Here is a 24755-nt window from a genome sequence, read left to right as displayed (position 1 = left end):
TGCAGGGATTCTGATGTCTGGTGAGTTTGACTATAAAGGAGTGTTCAACTAAACTATGAACAGTCAAAGTATAACTAGATCACATTTTTTGAGTGAAAGTTATGTGGCTAAATAAATTGCACCTGAAACTCTATATAGCAATAAGAGAACCACATAATAATGCATGATGCTACAAGAGACTCAAGTTATAGAGAAACTTTAGTCTCCCTGTTACAGGCCATTGGAGGCTATGCTTACACCCTTCAGATGAAAGTCACTGCACACCACTTCTAAACACCTTCTCGCTATCTGGAAGTAAGCCACAAAAGTTAAATAAAATTGGAGGAGATGATGGTGAAAAATGATCATTCAGGATGATTGGTTGGGTTAAAATTCTCAGCCTTTCTGGGACAGCTCATAGTGTCTGTTCATTTATGTGGTTAAAAAGGTAGAGACGCCAAAGAACTGCATTTGGCTTTCTTGCCACAAAAATAGATGATAGGAATTCATTTCTACTTAAAGGGTTATGATAAGACTATTAAAATGTCTCTAGACCATGAAACATTTTCCTTAGTATTTTGTCCAGAGTTGTGATCTTATTAGACTTTGACTTATGTTTGTAATTTTTCCCCAACATCCAAGTATACTGGATGTAGTGGATGGGATCTCATTGCTTTAGTGTGCTGAGCTGGGAGAGGTGCTCGGATTGCTGTGTCCAGCAGGGGAACTTTATAATTGACCTATCTGGTTTAGTAAGACTACAGTAGGTTAGAAACATAGGAAAGTTAAAATTATCAAAAGCATTTCCTTTCTACCATGGAGGTGATCTTTTGAAAAAACTCTTTTTTACAAGCCTGGATTTCTGTGTAAACCAGTTTTTGCACCAAGTGAATCCTGTATTCTTTATAAGGTGGATTGGGCATGGCTTAAAGATGCAGAAAACAGAATGCATGTAGCTCTTTGACTAGTGGTGTCTGAACTGCTTTGCCTGCTTGTTTAAGTGGGTTGATTGCATATGTTCGGCAAAGGCTGTACGCGTCCCAGAAAAAACTGTTTAGAAACACATGAGAGCAGATAAGTAACTTTGCATTGCTGTAATGAACTTTAGCACAGTAGAACATTAATCCATTTTCTTGCATGCTGGCTCATCTCTGCAGGCTGTGCTCAATATTGGCAGAAATGGGTTTAGGTTATTGAAAATAAAATGTCAGTATTTTGCGCCTGTGGAGTCGCATCAAGCAACTGAAGTGATAACGTAATATGTGGAATTACAAGGTTCACTCAGTCTTGCATTCCAGAGGAGCTGAGAAATTACCAGTGACTGTCTCCTACCACAAGAAAACACTTTATATGAGAGAGGCTATAGACACTGTCAGACTAACTTGTACAGGAGTTTGCAATTCTGCTATTCCTACACTCTTCTGCCCACAATAAATGTTACTCTGAATATTAACATGAAGCTACGAACATAGTGACTTTTTAAAATAAAAATCCTCCTATAGTAAACAATTTTAAATCTCCTGCCACAATTATCAGAGTACAACTTGTGTTTTGTCTGTTTCTCAGTATCTCATTATAAACTTCCTTTCCAAAAAGCTTTTCAGGATTTATGATGTTTTCAAAATTCTGCCACTTTTAGGCTTTAAATGATTTTGTTTGCAAGTGTTGTTGATCCTTCATGCATAAGTTATAGTACAGCTTATTCAGCAACTTCCTTCTTATGCTAACTGCCTGGCTTTCTCACTTATTCAGGTCCTGCAGTAGATTGGTGGGCTCTCGGAGTTAGTTTGTTTGAGTTTTTAACTGGAATTCCACCCTTTAATGATGAAACACCACAACAAGTCTTCCAGAATATTTTGAAAAGAGGTAATTGATTTTCTCATCAAAACTGATGAATTGAAAGTTGGCTGTGCTATTTGAACTGCTGACAAATCTGTGTCTTTCTGTTTGTAGATATTCCTTGGCCTGAGGGTGAAGAAAAGTTGTCCAGTAATGCCCAAAATGCAATAGATATTCTTTTAACCATTGACACTACAAAGCGAGCTGGACTGAAGGGTCAGTATTTATTAAACTTTTTTCGTTTTACCTTTGTGATAAATTGCATATTTCAAAATGTCACCGTCCCTGCTTTGGCACTGGGCTTGAGTGCTGGAATATGGTGCAAATTATGGTATCCACTATGCTACTGGGGTAGACTTTGTGCTAATAAAAGGTTTTATGCTGTTGAATAAGGAAAGCAAATAACGATTTTTTACTTTGTTATATATTCACGCTACTTGTAATTAATGTTTAACATCATTCATGTGTAACTTTCCAAAGTGCAATCTATCCAACTCTTACTGAAAACAGATATTTAGTGTCCAATTTGTCTGTCCTCCCAACAAAAGATTGTTGAGCTCTTGTTAGTGTATTGCCTGGCATTATAACCCAATTGCTTTACATCGATCTTGGAAAAAGGGGGAGAAATCCTTGGAGAGGAGCAATTGCCTTTGAGACCTCTGGAAGGATTAAGTAGAGTCAAATTAAAGTGATGATCCATAACAAGAACCAATGGCTGGAAGCTGAAGGCAGACAAATTCAAACTAGAAATAAGTTTTTACACAATGATGGTGATTTAACATTAGAACAAATTACTGAAGGAAGTGGTGGATTCTCCATCTCTTGATGTCTTTAAATCAAGACTGGATGCTTTCTGGAAAATAAGCTTTAGCCAAACACAAATTATTGGATTAATTACAGGGATAGCTGGATGAAATATAATGGCCTGTGATCTATAGGAACGTAGACTAAAAGATCTAATGGTTCCTTCTGGCCTTAAACTCTATTGAGACTTGCAGTTGTACCTCTTTAGCTGCACTGAACGCCATTCAAAGACAGGCCAAGATGTCTACTGTTATGTCGTTTTCCTGAGATCAGCTGCCATTGCAATTAATAATACATTCCCTGTCATAACATAGTCAGAAGCCTGACTGATTGAGGAATCCAAGGAACTTGACTGCCTCATGTGGTGCTGGTGGCCTGCCACAGTCACTTCAGTGATATTTTCAGATGAGAAGTTAAAGTAAAGGCTTTAGTTTCAAGAACACTAGTGTCCAAAGTTTTTGTTCCTTGATAAAGGGTTGGACTGCAGCTTATTGCCAGTATCTCTCCCTTTTAAGGGAGACATTAACAATCCTCTAATAAAGGGCCCAGGCATTCTCCCAGCCTTTTAGCTTTAAAGCAGAGTCCTCAAATTTTTGACATATAAAAGTTCTATTTCTCTGACATCAACTTGCTCACATTTCACACATTGTATTTTGTTATACATTTGGTAACCTGGCTAGTTCTTGACAATATGTGTGTAGAGGAAGAGTTCGAAAGTTTCTTCTAGGGTGACTCAAGACATCTCACATGATGAAGGTAGAGTAGGCTAACAGATGTTCTTTCAAATCAGAGGAATCAGATTGGAGGAGGGAGCCCTGCTAGTGAATCACCAATCAGATTACAGGATTTTCTGATTATCCTGCCTCCAGCAGCTGGGGAGGAGGAACTCCATTGTCTGTGGTCTCTTGATCAAACTAGAGTAGGCTTTCAAATAAGTGGAATTAAAATTTGTCTCTGCAGATGCCCTATCTTGGGAAGAGATTTTTTCCATTTCTTGTATGATGGCCATTCTATCATATTTCTTACAACCTCCTTTGATCCAGCATCTGTGCCAAATGTAAAATTGCTCTCTCTATAACTGAGGAAAAGGTTAGCTTGCATGGGAGTAGTCTGATCCCACTGGGAGTTGTTGGCTGACTTTCCCACACAGTAGTATCCGATAAACCACCACTCTTTCAGTCGGTCTTAAAAGTGAAGTGACTGTGTTTCACCATCATCTTTGTCAGTTGTGCAAATACGTCTCCTTAACTAACGCCGTTTGTTCTGTCACGGACTGTTTGTAATGTAGGCTTTTGAATGTCCAGAAAGGTAAAACACACCCAAACAGCTAACTGGCATCATGTCAGTGAGGTGGCTAAACTAGTTGTTCAGAGGAGAACATTCTTAATATTTTATGTAAACTTTTGTTTTAGAGCTGAAACATCATCCCCTCTTTCATGGTGTAGACTGGGATAATCTTCAGAATCAAACTATGCCTTTCGTACCTCAGCCGGTTGATGAAACAGATACCTCCTACTTTGAAGCTAGAAATAATGCTCAGCATCTGACTGTGTCTGGATTTAGCTTATAGTATTGAGAAAATGGAACTTTGTCCATGGTTTTGCACATTTGTAAACTACCCTTTAACACTAGTTTGGTCTTGGTTTTCTTACCAAACGTAGTTTTTTAAAACAATTGGTCAGTCTGCTTTTAATTTGTGTATCCTTTGTTCTAAAACAAAGCCACTATACAAAATGTTCGTTAATTCCAAATGGCTTCTTGTTCTTCTTATTTATCCTACTTTCTGCACCTTATTGAGAGCCTGAGTATGTATTTGTAAAGTTAGTAATGTCACTTTCACACTTGGCAAAATATTTCTCCTGCTGCTGTGGAGTACTTCCAATTTGTTGGGGCTATTTTGCAATTAAACACAACTGAGTGGGGGCATTCAGTGCGTTATTTATCTGGGGTTCAATATGTTCATAGTCACATTTGTGATAGGAGCTTTCAGACCAACTTTCAGCTGCATCCATAGTGAAAATGGAAGTTTTTTAGGTCTCAGGGCAGTGTAAAAACATCTTATCCCTCTGAATTACTCCTTAGTGGGATGAGAAAAGAGATGTTTTTGGCATCCTTAGGTCACATACGCTGCCTGCTCGGCTGATGAGATCAGTGTTGTAAAACTTAACTGTATTTTTACTGCCAACGTTTTTTCCCTGGCAAATGCACAGAGTAAAGGAATCTTATAGCAAATTTAAAAAACCAAATAGACTTTGTTTAAATTGTCATACTGAAAAGACTTTGAATGAGTTATGGGATGATAGACTGAACAGTATTTATTTTAGTGACCCGTTTATTTTAAATTTAGAAGATCTGAGGAGATCTATTCGGCTTCTTTCCTGTGTCACTCTGCCAGATGTTTAAAAAAAAAAAAAAATCTGTTTGCTAATGAAAACACGAAGTATGTATATTAAAGTCTATATAATGTATTGCAAATTGGTTAATTTGAGAACATCATAAGTTCAATTTCAATAAAACTTGAGTTAAAATTAGGACTTTCAGTACTAAGCATTTTAATGAAGAATCTAAGCTATATTTTAATAGATTGGGAAAATACATAGAGATTATCTACTGCATTGTGGAGATTGTTTCTGATAATGCCTGATTTTTGTCTCTGTTAAAACTGTTTTCCTTTATCTTAGATGGGAATCACCATTAAACAAAATTTGTGTCTTTTAGTGCTTACAATTTCATTCAATTAATGATAAGGTTTTTCGTTTCCTGCTTCAATGCCTGCTGCAGTGGGGGTGGGACGGAACGTTCATGCTGTACCATGGTGTAATCGAGCTGCTGTATCCCAGAACTGATCACTATGCTAGCAATCATCAGGTGGCTTTTCAGGGCGTTGCGTGGAATTGACATTTCAGACCAAGTAAGTGGATTGATGACCATTCATTTCCCATGCTTCCTGGCACACAAGGCTAGTGAATGGAGCGTGAACTAATCCAGAGTTGCCAGATTTCCTGCTCCAAATAGCCAAGAAGGGTATGAGGAGAGAAGAATCACCCTATGTTTTGTCACAGAAGCCGCACAAGAGATCAAACAGTTGCAAAATGTCACAAAATCAGAATTGTCGCGACATGTTTGCATTGTAACTTACTGGGGACTTGTGAAAACATGGTATGATGAACACCTTGGAATGTTGGGATGTCAGAAGCCACACTATAGTTCGTCGCATTGACTAAAATGTCTCCCAATTTCTGCATACTTGCAGATCACTGAATCTAGTTTGTGCATGGAGCAGCAGTTTAAATAGTGATGGTTTTCTAAATGTTGAATATAATAGGTATTTATTACTGCACATTATTAACAGAGGACTATTTTTCTGTCAGTGAGATAAAGCTGCAGATCATAACAGGTCCTTTATTGTAAGAGAAATGTAGCATTTATATCCAAATATCCCAAACTCTCCAAAAAATCTTAACCTGAGACGAAGTACAGCATCTGAAAATGTCACGGGATTAGTTTTGTTTTTTGCAGAAGTTAGGAGTTAGAAAACTAGTCTTTTAATGAGAAATACAGCTTTGTGGGGCACTATATTATCTTTCCATAAAAGTCTATTAGCAAACTGTTCAAGTTGAACACCAAAACTAAGTTTTTAGTGTTCCGCTATTAACAGAAATTGAAATAGGCTGTAACTATCTATTAGCATAATTAGTTCATGCTATTAGTGAGGGTTTTGGTTTTGTTAGGATGTTCTGTTGAATGTACCAGCTTATATTCATCAAGAAAATATTTAACAAAAAATACCAAGATTGCCTAATTTATAAAGGATCACAAACTGATATGAGCTTTTATTTAAAGATTTTTCAAATTAATTACAATGTGCATCATGAACTACAGAACTATTTGAAGTGTTTAATCATTTTTACATAGTCTAATGCATTAATATAAAACTAGAAATCAAACCACTGTAAAACATGTATAAACAAGAACCGTAATATCCATCCATTCTGTTTCAAAAACTATCTCAAGGAACCCAGTTTAGATGTTTAGATATTTTACCATAATAAAGTCTTGCAAGTCAAAATGACAGAAATGGGATTTTTTCATTACACTGTATGTAAGTTTTGTAGACAAGTCAGAGAGCAGAGTGTATTAATATGAATGGTATGCATTCCTTATAAAACATTGCTGCACAGGGTCATATTTTTCTTGGTCTGTACAGCTGAATATGAAATTCTCATCTAATTCTATTGAATATCTTGATTTTTTTTTTGTGTTACTGTGCAGACATCATGGAATTAAGACTACATGTTGACTAAGCAAGCTGATCCAAAAAATGCTTTCTTCAAAACTATTTTAGCTTTATCCTTTTATCATGTATTGTTTCAAAGATTTATTGTTACCTATTTACCACCTCCCAATTTCACATGACGGAGGCATAAAATAAGAGGTTTGGAGGCCTTGGACAAATTTAATCTTCCCTTAACTAGTTATCTCAATCATAACAAGTGCATTAGAACAGGCTTTTGGTCCCTGGATGCTGTGGAATGCTGCCTCTGTGGTCTGTTGTGCAGTTGTTAGGCCAGCAGTTTCTTTTAAGGCCCCTAGGTTTCCATGCACTCCATATTTGTTTGTTAATCTATACATAATTCCAAAGCTACCACCTGACCTCAGAGTCATCTAGTTCATGTCAACTGGACTGAGGGTTAAGAGGTGCTAGACTAAAAAGCTCAAGAAATGTCAAGTCCACTGAAATCTCTGTATTTAAAGGGTCATGGCTCTCAGACACTTAGCTCTGTAGCCAAAGTCACTACTATTACTACTAATCAGACTGAGAAACATTTCATCTATATATGGCACAGACAGTTGGGGCCAAGAAGCTTTGGAATATTGACTACCTTTTTGCTGATTAAGCCCAGGCTTTAGTAGCCTTGAAACCCCAGACACAACTGTTAGAACCACTGCTGTACCTGAGAGAAACTAACCCCTGTGCCTCTAGTCAGTTCTGGAACTCACTTACCATCACTTACAAATGAGCTCAGTGGAATCTTTTAAGCAGCTGACGTTTGTTCAAACTCTGACTGCTCATGGGCTGAATTTACCCAGGTTGGTAAAACAACACATTCTACTCTGTTTTCTATTGAATGCTGGAACCTGTCCTTTATGAAATTGTGTGACCTGCCAGCTAGCACTACACTGTACTTGTTTGTTTCATAGTAAGGTATTTTTGATAAATACCTCTTCTACATACAGCCTTAGATTTCATTTTGATGCTTCCCCTCCCATAAACTTTTTTGAAACCTGTATAATAAAAATAAACCTTTTAAAGTTCTCAGCAGGTGCACCATTTACATGTGCTAATAAGCAAGTACCACACTGGGGTTCAAGTGACGGACCAGTCTGTGAACATTTTATATAGGGTACATAGTTGAGAGAAGTTGTTTGTTGCTGCATGCTTTGCTTCCACCTCCAACCTCTTCTCTCCCCCCAGATTTAAATAACTCCCTAGAACAGAGCGGGTCAGTAATGTCACTGAGGAGGAAGAATCAATTTGTAATGTTTTATCTAAGTGATAAGACATTCTGCAAATACTTTAATAAATTACTCTGCCCCATGCAGTACTAGTTTATTTTTAATATTTTTCAGCCCTCTTCACTTGTAGGCACTGGGCCATTGGCCAATCATGTGGCACCCCTCCCCTTCCCTCCATGAGCCCATTCTATACAGTGAGTAGGGCCTAGGCTTTCATTTATGTTCTGCCTTCTGCTCTGGACAGGGGAGAGAAGCACTGCTGCTGCCTTGATTACAGGGTCTCCAAGTCTTTTGCCTTCTGTGACTACCTTTCTGAGATAGCAGGCTAATCTCCTGGTCACAGGAGCTGGGTTTGGTGCTAAGGGTTGCTTGTTTGTATTTATCATCTTCTGCTGACCTCTTCCCACTGCAACTGTCTCCTTCCCTGACATCAGTATGCAAGCTGCCACTGTTCCTAGGAGCCATCTCTCCATTTGGCTCCTACTTTGCAATCTGTGCTGGAAGTACCACACCTCTACATGACTTCGTAGTTACTGTGGTGAGATCTGAGTAAATGAAAACAACCTTCACTATCCCCAAACCCAACTCTGGCTGCCAGCAGCTAAGATTTAGACAGCACCAGTTGGAGTAGCATACTCAATGCACGCAACCACTCTGATTCATTTAGAGAGGCTTTCAGGAGTTAAGGCTATGATGCCTTTCTGTCATTTGTCTCATAAACCAATATCTCTGGCCCTGTAAAGCAGCAGAAAGGAGTCTGTTACAGGTCTTTATGGAAAAGAAAACACTGCAGCTGAGTTGGAAAGAGGCAAGAGAATGATCTGTGATGGGTCTTGTAGTTCCTCATTATAGCTGCTTGCTGGGTTGGGAGGTCCAGTCTCAGACTCTCACTTTAACCCAGTCACTTAGACCTAGACCCTCAATGAGCTCCAGAGCCATATCTAGTGTGGGATATCTACTGAGGCTGCTAGTGCTGCAAGAGCACAGAGAAGCAGCACCAATGGAATTAAAACTTACAGGAACTTATTTCTTTCCATGAAATGGCATGGTGGGAGGCTTGGTGGACACTTATATACTGAGTACAAAATGATGCAGTAGTAAAGCAGATATTCTGCGTGAGGAATGTTTCTACATTTGTTAAGGCCTTTTTAAAAAAAGATGAACTGAGTTACTTTGTGCATGCACTCATAGCCAGGGAGACGCAAGCAGGGTACGATGGGTGTGGTCATTTGCACCAATATTTGCAGTAACTGAGGGTGCAGTCACACACATTTTTGAAAAAATATGATAGCGTAATTAGGCTTTAATGCAGACCCTCCTTGTTCAGTAATCTTAATTCTTGCACTGTCTACAATATGACAATCAACTATTTAAAGGACAGGCAGAATAGCTTCATGGAGGCCTAGATCTCAACCATAGCAAAATTTCTATTGGAGGATTGGTTTAATTCAAATTTAAGCTTTCAGCATCTCCAGTCATGCTAGGTTTGTTTATATGTTACACCAAAACAGCTGCTTGTGAGGACATGCTATCAGAGATGTTCTCTTGTCACTCTTTATTTAGTAACTCAGTTTTACATCAAAGATGAAGATCAGAAGAGGGAGAAATTTTTTTTTAAAAGTATTTCGAGACAAGGGTAAAATCATGTTCTGTTAAACAAGGCAGAAACATTAAATCCTATAATTACATCTGTTTTATACAGTATAACTTGTATGAAAAGTGCTTTCCAAAACTATAAAATAAAAAACTTTACAGGGCAGAAAGCATGCCTTATCCCAAAAGACATTTCCCATGAATTATTCATAATGTATCACTCTGACTGAAGAATGAGACAGCATAAACAACAGTGTAGTTTTTAAGATTCAGGTCTTAAATGTAGGTTATGACATAATGGAATTTTTCTTCTCTTCATTGCAAATGCAAAGCAACCATTTTACTATCTAGGTCTGATTTCTTACTTGGTACAGAAAATATCTTAATATACTGCTCACCTTCTCATAGATCTAGGCTATGTAACTTAGATACATATTTTAAAATCAAACTGCAAAGCATACTTCGACCAAGCAAACCTCACAAGATTGTAATATATTTACCTTTATACTAATCAATAAAATTTCTATGTATGAATAAATACCACTGGAAAGGAAAATCAAAATTAGGATAAATATTTTGGAAAATATTTGGATGCAGTGGAAGGATACAAGGAAAATATGGAAACAGATGTTTTCTCTCAAGTAGGTTTTGGGGTGGGAAAAGGCCACATAGATGTTGAGTCTAGATTAATTCATCTATCCTTTAAATTGACTACTACATAAAATAATAGCTTACACTGGACTAAACTTTGTAAAATCTTACAAATATTGGGTGTAGCTAGTTTTCATCTTGTATTTTAAAGCACTATGTGCATAAACTTCATGTCTCAATTAAAATGAAACCGGTTAGCAGTAAAGAAAGAGACATGAATTTAAAGTATTATTCAGTGCAGCTTCTCTCTATGGCTCCTTTTCAGCATACACTGCTCTATAATCTATCCCATCTTACCACCACGTCTCTAACATGCAAGATGCTTGGCTGCTAAAACTAACGCGGTTTGGGAGTGGGTACATATGGAAGTGCAATGAATGGCAGGATTATGCAGAGTCAAATATTTGATTCCACCCATGGCTGATGCACAAAGAAATGTACCCCACATCTGTCTAGCAGCAAAACAGACCAGTTGAGGCCTTCAGAGCTACATTACTACATGCAGCCTTTTAGCCACCATGTAATGTACACACAGGACTTATACTGTCTTCCCAGTCACTACTTCTATCTCACAGTATGTAACATGAAAGAAATCTGAGTTACTGCAATTGCAAAATCATCCTCATGTTAAAGTGACAGTTTTACAATTTTCTATTCCATAAATACAACGGGGTTTCTTTTTACAAAGCTAACATCCCCCTCATTATTAATTACCATAAGAAAGATCAGTCATCTCTACAGAATGCCCAGCCAGAAATCCATTCCAAAAGCATAATTAATAATTTAATGTTCATGTGGTTTAAGGGTGGGATAATTATTTATTTTACTTGTAATCTAGAAGCAGTGGATCATTCAAGTATCAGTAATGTTAGTCCTTAAGTAGTTAGCTCACATGTAGTGCAAAAAATTACTACAATCGAAGGAAGATTTAGCCATCACAGATCCTGAGGTTCTCATGTGAATTCTGAATTCCTTCTCTCTCCAGGCTGTCCCAGTCCTAGTAGTCTTTAAGCGAAATCAAAAATTAAGTTCTCAGATCAGTTTTCTAAAGGGAACCAAACATGTAATTAGTTTAACCCCACTTCCTTAGCTTTTGAAGAAAAAAAAAATCATAGTAGAGCCACTTAAAACTTACTTATGTGACGACTTTTTACTTACAACAGACAGGTTGTGAATATAAGCAATTCACATTATGAAACTAATTACACATTAAACCCCACAATTACTTGAAATTAGGTATAATATCCTCCCTTTATTCTTTTAGCATACACCATATATTTCTTTACAGTATACATTTGTATATTGAACAGAAAAAGATGATCAAGTTTAAGAATGGTGCACAGGTGCTACAGGTCAAAAGTTTATCTTCATTTACTGGTAGTCAGCCTGGGTGCTTTTTAAATAAAAAACGTAAGTAGGTTTTTTTTTAAATCATAATCCATACATTTATTATATTTGGCTGTAACTATACCTTAAAGGAATCTGACACTCTAGGAGATCTCTCCATTAAATTAAAACAAAATACAAAAATAATATGAGGCACAATAGCAGCACCTTTTCTCCTCCATTACCACATAGCTCACCCCCCCCCCCCCCCCACTACATTGCCACTAATCAAAAGTAAAAAAAAAAAAAAAAAAAAATCCCTTTCAAAATCCCAGCCACCTCTGTGCTCCCCAAATAGATCGGCTTTGCAGCATATCGGGAAGATCAAGAGATTCAGGTGACTTCTGAATTCCAAATCCTCTGGAGTATAAAAATTATACCATTATGCAGCACGTCCATCCCCTCACCACTCCGTAGCTACGATCCTCAGCACAGATCTTCCACATGGCAGCACACTGCACTTGTACTGAACAGGTAGGCTGGCCCCTTTACTTCATTTGTTTTGTTTTGTTTTTTTTAAATTAGTATAAAAATAATAGAATAAAACCTGTTGTCAGTGATGTTAGGGCAGTGTAATGCAAGTGTAGTATACTTATATTTGAGGAAATGGGATAAGAGAACCCTTAACTGGCAGCATCCATTCCAAGTTTGTACTAAAACGTGTGAGCAATGGCCATTTTTCAAAGTACAGATGTAGTTTGATCAAAGAATAATTTAACACAAATCTAGTGAGAGAGATCTGCAGAAAGATGTGGAATAAGAAGAGTTTGGGATAAAGGATAACACCATCCTAAGACAATGGAGTCAGCAGTGAGGTCTGAGTCTGGATCTAGTGTTTAGAAAACACTAACTTGAGCTTTCCATGCTTAGATAGAGAAGGGAAATAGAGGAGATTAAGTAGGGTTTGAAGGGTGCTCCTCTTAATTAAAGCAGCGCTACTGTCATTTAGCTAAAGGAAGCAGAAAAGAAGCCCAAGATCACTTGATCAAGACAGTGTATCAAGGAAGGTATTCAAAACATTGAAAAATATGTACTGTTATCAGAATAAAAGTAGTAATCCAGGTGCAGATGAGAGGACAGTGAGAGAAAGTAGCTAGAATAAGAAGCTGAACATTGAACACTCTGGAATTCTGTAACGGAACCATCTCCATTTACAGGGAGAAATCTGTTTGCTAGACAAGAGCAGAACAAGAGGATACCAGAGACTCCTGCACAACAATGGATGTGGTTCAGGAGGATATTGTGGGCCACAGAACCTAAGGATGTCAAGCAGAAGGGAGCCAGCCAGCCTCAGACATATAGGGATAATACTCACTGGAATTAGTATGGTGTTTCATTTTGCACAAGGCTTACGGTTAGTCAGGTTAAGTTCATATTGCCCATGCAGTCAAGTTAGCAGATAATTTCCTATGATGAAGAAATTTGCAGGGGAGTAAAGCCATATAGGTCACTTCCTGAAAATGCCCTTAAATTGCCTACTGCAAGGGAGAAGCTGTGGTAGCTAATTTTGAATTTCTTGCTGAACATCCATTCTGTTCCTCTTTGGGAGCAAGATCCCATATCTTCCTATTCCAGTCTCTTCCAAAGGCTCTGGTAACAGTTAGGTTGAGCACCCCATCCTTAGCACTGGGAGTTTCACTGGTACTTAGAGTGGAACTTTCAGCAGCTTACATTCTGAATAGTGAAAGCTCAAGGAAATGTAGGATTCTTTAGGGGCACTAGGTATCAATCTACTTAATGTTTTGACACCGCCCACGTCCTCTATTCATGTTATACAAGCCTCATGCAATGTAAGAATATGCTTGTCATTGTTTATGAATGCAGAATCTTCGTTTGTGCTCATCCCTATGAGTAGAGTACTGTAATGTCTAACAAATGAAAACAAATATACAAGCACATGCTCTGTTGAGTAAAAGAATACAAATAAATCTTCACCTTCGCCTTCTTTGAAAGTATACATGCACCAACCACTGGGCAACAAAGGGCCATACAACAGCAAAGGCTAAAGTGCCGGGAGAAATATCAAAGGGCCACCATGATGGTCCCTAAGCAAAACAAAATACAAATTGTGGTCAGAAATTTGTACCAGTACATTAGATGCTAGTACATAAACACACTTTAAATACTACTGGGTCAAAGTGCAAAAAAATAGAAACTCGCATAGCAGAAGGAAATAGTTTACACTTCATTTTAAAAGTGATTTATTCAATCATTTCTTCAGAGACTGGATTATAAGACCTCTATTTTACTCCTTCTAGTTCAAGAGCCAGGCAAAAGTTGAAACATGTAAGATATCTAAAGCCATTTTATCTTGTTCCAAACATTGCCTTTTACAAATATGAAAAAAATCTTACCTTAGCAGATGAGGCAGGTTGTACATTTGACTGTAGCATCACAGATCTTGCCTTTAAATACAAACCAAAGCTAGTAAGTATCAAAATGGTACACTCTGACCTCAGATGGAAATTAATACAAATTTCTATAGGAATGCACTGACTTGCAATGGAAGGACCAACTAATATAGTTGACTTAATGTGTAGAAGTGACACAAACTCTATTATGGTGGAGACTACATACAACTAGACTTCACAGCTGCAAAATAAAAGATTTGAAAATGTCTTTAATAACTTAGATTATAGACCTAATTCTTGCTTTCTTATCTTAAAAAGCATAGAAACTATCCAAAATATCCCCTTGAGAGAGCTTTTCAAGGCATAGCTAGTTAAGCAACATTTCTTTATCTATTTTTTTCTTGGAAAGTTATATTTAATCTGGACAAATTTTTACCTGGGAGGCTGTCAGTGCCTCCAGTGTATTCAGTCTCTGAAGGACGTTCTGCATGTCTTCTTGTAACCTCATGAGCACTACTGCAATTTGTTCGTTGAGGCTGCCCCTCGGTGCCCTGTCTGACCCCCAGCGTTCTCCATCCCCTCCACTGCCCATCTGTCCACCTTGAGCACCATCACCCAGAGGCTGCATCCTATGCCCTAAGTTTTTGAGGAAACAAAACAAAACAGAGAGAAGCTATTGCCTCTACTGAAAATGTTTGGTTATACTGCTTTATCATTTCCCACTTCCCCAACCAAGGGTAACACTTGTATCCTCTATTTAACTCTAAATTCTTGTATAAAAGAACCAGGATGTTATTACAGCAGTATTTGTGATGCTATAGTAAAGGGTCTAGAACTATAAATGTCATTTGCAGGATCTTCTTTGATTCCCATAGTCAGCTCAACAGCTATGAGGAGGCCAAATGAAATCTTTCAACCACTTTGTCTTTTACCAGCCTCATGGCTTTGTTTATCTTTAAACCTTTTTATTCTATAATGACAGGTTTCAGAGTAACAGCCGTGTTAGTCTGTATTCGCAAAAAGAAAAGGAGTATTTGTGGCACCTTAGAGACTAACCAATTTATTTGAGCATAAGCTTTCGTGAGCTACAGCGCACTTCATCGGATGCCACAAGTACTCCTTTTCTTTTTATTCTATGTCATTCTTCACCTTGTCTATCCAGTGCCTCCTTAATCTTCTTCTATTTCTAGTTCCTTGCATTCGGGTATGTATCACCACATGTGGTATCCTTTCCAGGTCTATTCTTGACACATCTAAGACCACAGTGGTCTTTCTTGAATTTTCCATAACAGTTATTTCTTGCCTAAGTCATTTTCTTATCACTTCATTTTTCTTTTTCTGCAGTCTTGACACATACAGTATTCCTCTCAGCCAGTTCATTATGATCATCGGCTTTCCTTATACTCCAACATTCTGACCGATACAGTGGTATCGGCATGACAGCTGCCTCATATATGCGGTCATATAATTTTTATCTAAATGTCTTTAGCCTTCCAGATCTTGCAGAATTTTCTAAATGCAGTAGTGGCTAGTCTGATTCTTCTTTTCATGGCATCTTCGTGATTTCCATTCTCCGATACTAGTCCTCCAAGATACACAAATGTTTCCACTTTTCTAGTTCTTTGTCTCTGATTTTGATCTTTACCTCTTCTTATCTTCCAATTTCCATAGTTTGTCTTCTCCATGCTTATCTTCAATTTGAATTTTCTGCTTTCCCCATTTACCTTGTCAGTTATTCTTGATAAATTCTCCTTAGTCAATATCAGCTGCAAATCTAGGGTTATTCACTGTCCTCCCACATAACATGACTCCTCTAGTTTAATCGCTCAGTGCTACAGCCTTTACTGCTTCCAATACTAAGTTTAACAAATCTGGGAATGGAGTGAAATAAGGATACACATTTACAGTCATCCAGATGACTTATATTCATGCTTCCATGATTTGCAGACTAGTGTATGAAGAAACCATACAGTAAAATGCTGGGTATGAAAACTCCATACAGGTTTCAGCAAGGTTCCCTAAGCTAAGCAGTGATCCCTCTGCCCAGTTTAACAGAGACAGTGAGGCCTGTCCTGTCATGAAGGGTAGGTGAGGAAAAACTAGGGAGGTCTTTCATGTATCCAAATGGAATGTAGAAGACACGTTGGGACAGTGAGGAAGGCAGAAATGGGATGAAAAAAAAAAAAGACATTTGCGTCAAACTTAATTTTCTCTTTAAATTTTTTGTGCTTAGGCTACTGAGGTTCTGTTAGGAAGTAGCAATCAAGAAAGGGGGTAGGATAAATAATCACATACCCTGTCCATTCTAGTTTTTCAATCTAGAGATTGTGTTAGGATTCTTCTTAAAAATCTCTGCTAATGATAGTCTGTAGTGCCAGTTGGAAAAAAGGAGAGAGCCAGCTGTTGTGTGTTGTTTTTTTTTTTAAATAAAACACAACTCTATTATACTAGCAGCAAACCTCAGCAAGGAATTTTCACATATCGGATCATTTGCTCATTTCACAGTGTTTTCTAAAAACCTGTAATTATCATTCATAGACATTTTTCCAAGTTTCCGATGAACAAACTGGCTTTAACATTGGACACATTTAAACCAATGGCAGATATTTGATTGTGTAGAAATACAAGTTTTTAAAGAGGAAAAGAGTGCTACTTCCATATCATAGTTCTCAATATTGTTGAAAATCAACACGGGTAGTAAGAAGTGTGGGGGCAGTCCCTCATATATTGAAGATTTTGACTACTAAATGACTGCCTCATATCTTAGTTATTTAGGCATTGTATTAGTATAAGGCAAACAGCTATGGCCAAAGACTGACCAAATTAAATACAATACCAAAAATGAATATTTTAATGAAGTGCTCGATTCGGATACGGTAAAAGTAAAAATACTTTGATGCTTAAAATATACCTTGTAACTTGCAGAGAAACTCTCCTTTCTCTACATATATAAATCTGGTTTGAAGAGGAAGTGGAAGATTACACTAATAAAACAGAAGGGTGCTTTAAGTGATACTTAGAATTCAAGGTAAGCCAAACCAGAACAGTCCACTATTAAGCTCATGAGGCTGACTGAAGCACTGTCCAGTACAAGAACACTCTTTTCCGACTCTTATTATGAATAAAATAAAAAGTACTCTTAATGCAAAGGTTAATAGTTACCACTGGAATTTAGGGGTGCAATATTTATTTATCCAGTTATGAAAGAAGGTGGGATGAAAACATTATACAGTATTGCTGCCCTAATGTTCAATCTTGACTAATTACTCAGCTGATCTATATGTGGAAGTATAGTGAGAAAAATAGAAGTGATGCACACACAGTACCTCTCCCTCTTCTGACTCCATGGAAATCCACCTTTTCTCCACCTTTCTTCTCTTTGTCAGGGCCTCCATCACTGCTTTTGCCATCTTCTCCCCCACACTTGACTTCACCTTTTCCTTCAACTGCTGCCTCTGTTATATCCTCAACTCTAAAATTCTCAGAGGGCAGGTGAGCATGCTCATGAAAACCAGCATTTTCCAATAGAGGACTGTGATCTACTTCCAAGGAATGGGATGAATGCTGTAAAGGTCCTTTGGCTGATGTAATCATTTCCAAGGGCTACAAATTAACAGCAGCATCTAGTTAATTTTAAAGTATGTGTTCTGTAAAATCTGACAGTTATCAAATAAAAGATGAAGTGTCCTCTATCCACTTTTTAATTTTTTTTTTTTTTTGAGCTTCCCCATTGTTAAGGTTTTGCTTTCAACAGAAGCAATTATCACCCTACAGGATGTTTTTAGTATTTTCTAGATGTTCTTTCCAGGTTAGAAAGACTACTTTAGAAATAAGAGAAGATTTACCTTAATATACCTGTCTGTAAAATGGGGATTACTTGTTTACCTAGCATCTCAGAGGTATTGAGATTGAGTGTTTGTAATTTGTAAAAAACTTTAAATATTTAAAGCATTCTAATTAAATTGTAAGAATTATTATAATTCCAAAACATTCCATTTGGAAATAAAACAAAACCTATGTGCCTTCTTTTAGTTAGGATTAGTTTTTAAAAATTGATGACTATTGTAACAGTTATCTTCAAAACACTGCTCAAGCTATAAATTGCAAGGGGAGTTATTTTTAGATATTACATTATTAAATATTATATCTTTGTAATTACTAAAAACTAAGCTTCAAAAAAAAAAAAAAAAACTGAACACTATTCAGTTTCTCCTTTTAAGACTAGGGAATTCTGATATGAAAAAGTGCCCTGACTTCAGTTGGCTGACCATCTTGTCAGAATGCAAATCACATGAGCCAGCTTGAATAGGCAGCAATTAAATATAAGATTTATCAGGACATGCACTGTGTGACGTTGCAGTCTATATTATTTTATAAAAATATGCTAATGAGTGTGAATATAATGTAACTGGAATATTCTTCATGCAAAAGGTCTCTTGTAAGGTATCATTACAAAGCTTATAATCTACTGAGTATGGTCATTCTATTTGTATAAATGTATCACTCTTGTATCTGAAACTAGAAATATGAAATATAACTCTGAGGTTCTATTGTAGTTATGCAAAATGTGGGCCATTAATGGTGGTTTAGAATCTTAATGGCTCCCATTAACCAGGACAATTGACTGTAGATGGCTCTGTTTTACTTGTAAGTCTTCCTGTATGTGTGTGTGCTGGCAAGTGGGTTATGAAGTCTTACAGTGACATGTGATCATGTCACCTGAACTGGAATCCATCTTCAACCTGGTGCTTTTCCATTGAGAAGGAGGGGTGGGAACCTAGAGGGACAAAGGATTCCTGCCTTATGCAAAAGATATAAGTGGGTGGAACAGAACAAATGGGGTGGCCATCATGAGAAATTTCCTAGGTACCACTTGAGCTGGAACAAGGGCTGTACCAGGGGAAAGGATTGTGCCCAGAGTAGGAAGGCATCCTGTCTGTGAAAGAAAACTTATTGAAACATCTCTGAGGGTGAGATTTTATCTGTATTCAGTTTTATTACTGTACTAGATATAGACTTGTGTGTTCTATTTTATTTTGCTTGGTAATTCACTTTGTTCTATCTGTTACTACTTGGAACCACTTAAATCCTACTTTCTGTATTTAATAAAATAACTTTTTACTTATTATTTAACCCAGAGTATGTATTAATACCTGGGGGGGCAAACAGCTGTGCATCTCTCTCTGTCAGTGTTATAGAGGGCGAACAATTTATGAGTTTATCCTGTATAAGCTTTATACAGGGTAAAATGGATTTATTTGGGGTTTGGACCCTGAGAATTGGGCATCTGAGTGTTAAAGACAGGAATACTTCTTAAGCTGCTTTCAGTTTAAGCCTACAGCTGTTAGGGGACGTGGTTCAGACCTGAGTCTGGGTTTGCAGCAGGCTAGCGGGTCTGGTTCAAACCAGGCAGGGAACTGAAGTCCCACGCTGGGAGGGCAGGAAAGCAGGGGCAGATGTAGTCTCGGCACATCAGCTGGCAGCCCCGAGGGGGTTTCTGTGATCCAACCATCACACACTGTCATTCTGTTTAGGAGTATTTGGCCATCAGCTTACACCTTTCACAAAACAATCATTGCTAATATCCTTTCATCAACTATCCTCTCTAAATTTGCAATAGTGTAGGATTTAGACTATACACATGTACACCAGCTGAAAGGCAAACCATGATAAAGGCCAGAGAAATGGATACCAGATATGAACTCATTCCCAAGTTCACACGGCAGTTTGTACAGATTTCTCTTTAGACATGTAACGTACCCTGTCCAGTTTGAGGGGAATGTTTCACTAATCTGCAGTCGAGCCCTTTGGCTCATGTGCTTCTATAGGTCAAACGAAAAGGCCAATGCAGTGTGATATTACCAAAAAAAATTGGCTGGAATTTTTTTTAAACTGAACTCAGGGTGCCATTCATCCCATAGCCCATGTTACTTTCCCTACAGGAACAAACAGGAATAGATGATCAACTTGAAATGAAGCTTCAGCTACTTTTTATTCACTTAAAAAAGAAACCTTATGGATACTGAGGACAAACTAAATACAATTTGTTGTTAAACATTTTAGCTATGCAAATGTGTGTCTCAACCTATTGATTTTCTAAAGAATGATATGGCACACTAAAATGTGTATGATCTTAAGGGGTGAGGAGAGGATAAAAATAGGATATACCTGGGATAACTGACAAAGAAAACATGATGAAGTTAATTTTTTTTTTTTTAAAGTAGTCATAAAATTCAGATGTAACACTCTTAAACTAAAGAGCCTTTTTCATTAGTATGTGAAATATATATGTTCTGGACCAAAATATAAAACATTTTATGTAATGTGAAATGCTTGAGAGACTGTTTGTTCGTGTAGCTTTCAAAAAATTAAATCTCAGGGTTAGGACACTTAAACCTAAAGGGGCTGCATAATACAAGTTAACAAAAGACTTAACAAAAAATTCTTCCAGGAAGAAAAATACATATAATTGAGCCACCTGCAACTGCATTCATCACTAGTTGCTGGGATTTAGCCATATAACCTCTCATGCATCAGAAGAACATTATTCCCAAAATAGTATTTATAGGTAGACTCTTTTCCCATATTCAGCACTTCCCCTTCAAGTTCACTTTTTAAAAAATGCAGGAACTTTCCCCACTCTTCACAGCACAAGTTAATAACAGTCTTGGTTTAGGCCAGGCACAAAGCAAAAAGATGCTGTAGAAGCTCAGTCAGATCCACCAATACATCTAAATCCTCCCAACCAAAACCCATGCTATCCCTTGGTGTCCCATAAATAGCTGCCACTCAAGACAAAGTAAGTGCTGGCTCTAGGATCACAAATGGAGAACAGAATGAGGCAACTAAACCTGTCATCACCTTCAACGTAAACCAGCAAACTAACTTTTCCAAAAATGTAAAGTTAATGCAATAACCCACTACCATCTACACTAGTGGTTCTCAACCCACAGCCCAATCAGCACACAGGTGCAGCCCATGTGACATTCTCAGAGCCATACAGGTAGTATATATATTGTGTGGATGTGGCCCACATAACACAGAGAGCTGCATATATGTGGCCCACAATGGTAAACAGGTTAAGAACCACTGACCTACACGCAACCTCTATTTACATATCCACAACTACATCTGAAAATTCACTGGATGTAATTCATAAACCTCATGCCTTCAGAGCTTACACAATAGTGTTTGATAAATCTTTCACAACAGCAAAAAGTTATACTTGGTTTTTTCAGATAATACCCTCCAATTGCTCCAAAAGAGCTTTTTAGTTTTCAACTAGGATGATCAAAGCACTTCTAATTGTCAGTGTTTTCATGCAAGTTTGGATTTCTCCATATAGTTTGCCAGTTATCCACCCACCTCAATTAAAGAGCCCCAGCAAGCTCAAACCACATATCAGAAAGTTATCTGTATATATGTAGAAGGGAGCTTGCAACAGTTCTGCCACACCACCTTCTCCAGCAAGTTTTACTATTGGGTGATGCTTCTAACAAGATTAAAGGAATCCTGTGGGATCCGTAAGAACCAATTAGAGAGGAATGTGGTGCAGTAGAGTACTAGCCTGAAATTTGGAAGACCCTGGTTCAATTTCTTGTTCTACTACAGTCTCACTGTATGAGCTTGGGCAAGTTTCTCTGTATCTCAATTCCCCATTTATAAAATTCAGATAATAGTGCTTCCCTACCTCACAGGGTATTGTGAGGCACTCAGATAGTATGGTAAATGGGGGTCATTTAATTTAGGTAAGGAAAGACTAGAACATTTATTTAATTATTCATTTGTAATCAAAGAGGAAGCTCTCACATTTTCACAGTAGAGCATTAAGTAATCCAGGCACATCTTCTGTTGTTCCTGTTTATATAAACAGGAGTTGTGAAACTCATTACATTCCACTTTAAAAATTTGCCCGTTAGCATGAAACTTCAGGGTTTTTTTTTTACCTCTTCTTGTCCAAATTGTTCCATAGAATCACAGAAAACTTCACTATCTGAATCACTCGTCAAGTGCTGAATTCCTGAGACCTCTTCAACACTGTCTTCATTTGCACCTATACATAATTGATACACACCCAAACAATAAATACAATAAGGCCAATTCTGACAAAGAATAAGGAAATGACAATATTCAAGTGAGCTACACTTGACACCATTTTGAATGTGATAATCTTGCACCATAGATTAAAGATTAAGAATAGGAGTTACATAGTTACAAGTTATAAAACTACTTTTATTGAGGAGAAAAAGATAAGTTCAATAACTGGATGCTGCTTCTTTGAGTAGATGCAGCTGTGTATTCCACTTAGGTGTGTGCACATTGGGGCTGGAGAATTTTACACAGCAGTACCCGTAGATGGGTGGTGCTAGCTTCTCGTGGCCATAGCCCCTCCCCTGACTAGATGAGGTGGCTCTTCCCTGACCCCCACACCCCCCTCATTTCCTTCTTACTGCCCGTGGCTGGAGTCAAGGCTGTGAGGTTTTCAACCTCACAATCCTCTGTTCAGTGACTTCTTTTACTAGTAGTATATAGTTTATTAGTAATCCTAGTATAGGATTAGATTTAGTGTTACTTGTAGTTCTAGTGTTCCCTCATGATACCCTCACCATGGTCTGTTGTGTGTGTGTGGGCAATCCCCAGTAATGAGTCAGTGATGCTTGCTGTGCCTAGGCGAAACCCACATCAAGGAGTGGTGTTCAATTTGCACATTGTTCACGAAGCAGACTCAAGTGGTGAGGAATCTTCATCTGAAGCAGCACCTGCTCGAACAGGCCATGCAACCTGCTTTGGCACTGAGCCCCTCGTTGGATCACAGGTTGCCCTCTAGTTTGGAGAATGCTGCCACTGCGTCCTGGAGCTGGCACCTCTCTGAAGAGATAGGAGTCATTCCCCATCGAGTTTGCCAAGGACAAAGTCACATAAGACTGTCCAAGTCCACTCCAGGTCCCATGAGGACAAGTCTCCCTCCTCCAGAAGGAGCATGGATCGGCACAGGTTGAATGGTGGTGCACGGGATGGAGCATCAGCCACGCCCCAGCAGTCGGTCAGAGATCCTGTACCTTGACTCCAGTTCTGGCCCTCAAGCATCTGCTGAGTCCAGTACTGACGAGGGTGATGCCAGCACCGGCTGCTTCCCCTCCGGTGGCATATCAGGCAGAAGTGGGTGTCCTCTGCCTTTCTGTCCCAACTTCTCTCTTGGTCCAGAACTTTTTCAGAGCTGTGTCCTTTATAGCCCTGTTGGCTGGGCAGGCTGCTGAACCTATGGGTCTGTCAGCGATGCACCCCGATGTTTCCCTAACACACTCAATGGAAATGGGGCCAGTACTGGAGTTCGCACAAGGGACCTCCTCAGCACCAGGGTACTTCTTCAGTACCCCCATGGCTGGCACTGCCAAAGTTGCTGTGGCGGCAGTCACCGCCCTCCACTTTGCCACCGTCAGTTAGCATCGGTACCGATGCTGACTTTGGGGTCAACATTGCTCCCAGCACTGGAAACAATAGAGGCATACTCAGTGCCAGCATTACTGTTTCCACCATCAGCACCAGCCCCCTCGTTCTGGGCTACAGAAAAGTCAGACCAGCTACTCGCATCCTTTGGGCTGGCCCCACCATAATCTGCCGAAGGCTGGGACTCCTTGGCGTCCGAGCCAGGATCTTACTCCTCCCACTTTCCACCGGCTGAGCGAGGGCTGTTCATGAAACACTATGGGTACCAGGACTGGTGCTCCTCTCGTGGTTGGGACAGAGGCCCTGGCCTGGCACCTACAGGCCACCAATACCTTATTCATAACAGTGGCCTTCATGGAATCCGTGGGCCACTCCTCAGTCATGGAGGTCCTACTCCTTATCCAGCTCAATGCCAAGATCGCTGGTCAGGTCTGTAGTTGTGACTGGTGATCTGCCACAGGTTCAGGTTTGGCGAACCTTCCCCTCAAGGAGCCTCGAGAATCATCCCACCCAGGCTCAGTCCTGAAGCAGGATCGGCTCTGGCACCGTTAACACAGTCAAGATGTGGCAGTTTTGCATCAAGGAGAGTATCATGCCGATAGCCAACCACTTGCCTGGAGTTCAGAATCATCTTGCAGACCATCTCAGCAGGAATTTTTCCCTGAGTCACGTGTGGTCCCTCAAGACAAGCATCCTCCAGACTATCTTCCTAACCAGGAGCATTCCAATGATCAACCTATATGCTAAAAGGGACAACAGGAAATGTCACCTGTTCTGCTCTTGAGGAGGCCTCAGTCCAAGCTCCCTGTCCTACGCCTTCCATCTCTAAGCTGGCAAGCGGCTCCCTTCTATGCCTTTCCCTTGATCCCAATCATCCCACAGGTCATCCTAAAGCGGAAGGTGGACAGGAGCCTCCCTGTCCTATGCCTTCCATCTCTAAGCTCATCCTCATTGCCCTGGCATGTCCAAGGCAGTGCTGGTTCTCCAACTTTCTTGTGCTATCAGTTCAGTCTCCCATCCCTTTCTCTCTATCCCAACCTACTCACTCAGAATCAGAGCCCACGTTGCACCCCATACTCAGCTCCCTGCATCTCACAGCCTAGCTGCTGCATGGCTGAATGAGGATGAAGAGCAGTGTTTAGCAACTGTTCAGCAGGTTCTACTCAACAGTAGGAAGCCCTCTACTAG

At 38.9% G+C, this 24755-nt stretch overlaps 2 protein-coding genes across 11 annotated transcripts in view; one reads left to right on the top strand and one right to left on the bottom strand.

The window, feature by feature from the left end:
- The window catches only part of MASTL (microtubule associated serine/threonine kinase like), a 39984-nt gene extending 34649 nt beyond the window's left edge, over positions 1 to 5335 (top strand). For 2 of the 3 annotated variants that reach the window (XM_027820979.3, XM_043541373.1), the window contains exons 10-13: positions 6 to 20; positions 1732 to 1845; positions 1933 to 2034; positions 4035 to 5335. In XM_027820979.3, coding sequence (XP_027676780.2) covers positions 6 to 20; positions 1732 to 1845; positions 1933 to 2034; positions 4035 to 4192 — 389 coding nt within the window. In that variant the 3' untranslated portion in view covers positions 4193 to 5335. The remainder of the gene's footprint in view (positions 1 to 5; positions 21 to 1731; positions 1846 to 1932; positions 2035 to 4034) is intronic. The other variant, XM_007058496.4, reaches the window with a different exon arrangement.
- Positions 5336 to 6424: 1089 nt separating this feature from the next.
- ACBD5 (acyl-CoA binding domain containing 5) overlaps positions 6425 to 24755 on the bottom strand; it is a 56478-nt gene continuing 38147 nt past the window's right edge. For 7 of the 8 annotated variants that reach the window (XM_043541375.1, XM_037890891.2, XM_037890893.2 and 4 more), the window contains 6 exons: positions 22067 to 22173; positions 17447 to 17723; positions 14557 to 14756; positions 14124 to 14174; positions 13705 to 13814; positions 6425 to 11428 (listed from right to left, as the gene is read on the bottom strand). In XM_043541375.1, the coding sequence (XP_043397310.1) occupies positions 11416 to 11428; positions 13705 to 13814; positions 14124 to 14174; positions 14557 to 14756; positions 17447 to 17723; positions 22067 to 22173 (758 nt within the window). In that variant the 3' untranslated portion in view covers positions 6425 to 11415. Of the gene's footprint in view, positions 11429 to 13704; positions 13815 to 14123; positions 14175 to 14556; positions 14757 to 17446; positions 17726 to 22066; positions 22174 to 24755 lie in introns of all 8 variants that reach the window. The other variant, XM_043541374.1, reaches the window with a different exon arrangement.

This window comes from Chelonia mydas, chromosome 2, assembly GCF_015237465.2.
Source record: "Chelonia mydas isolate rCheMyd1 chromosome 2, rCheMyd1.pri.v2, whole genome shotgun sequence".
In the NCBI taxonomy this organism is placed as follows: Eukaryota; Metazoa; Chordata; order Testudines; family Cheloniidae; genus Chelonia; species Chelonia mydas.
This window is presented reverse-complemented; position numbering and strand designations above follow the sequence as displayed.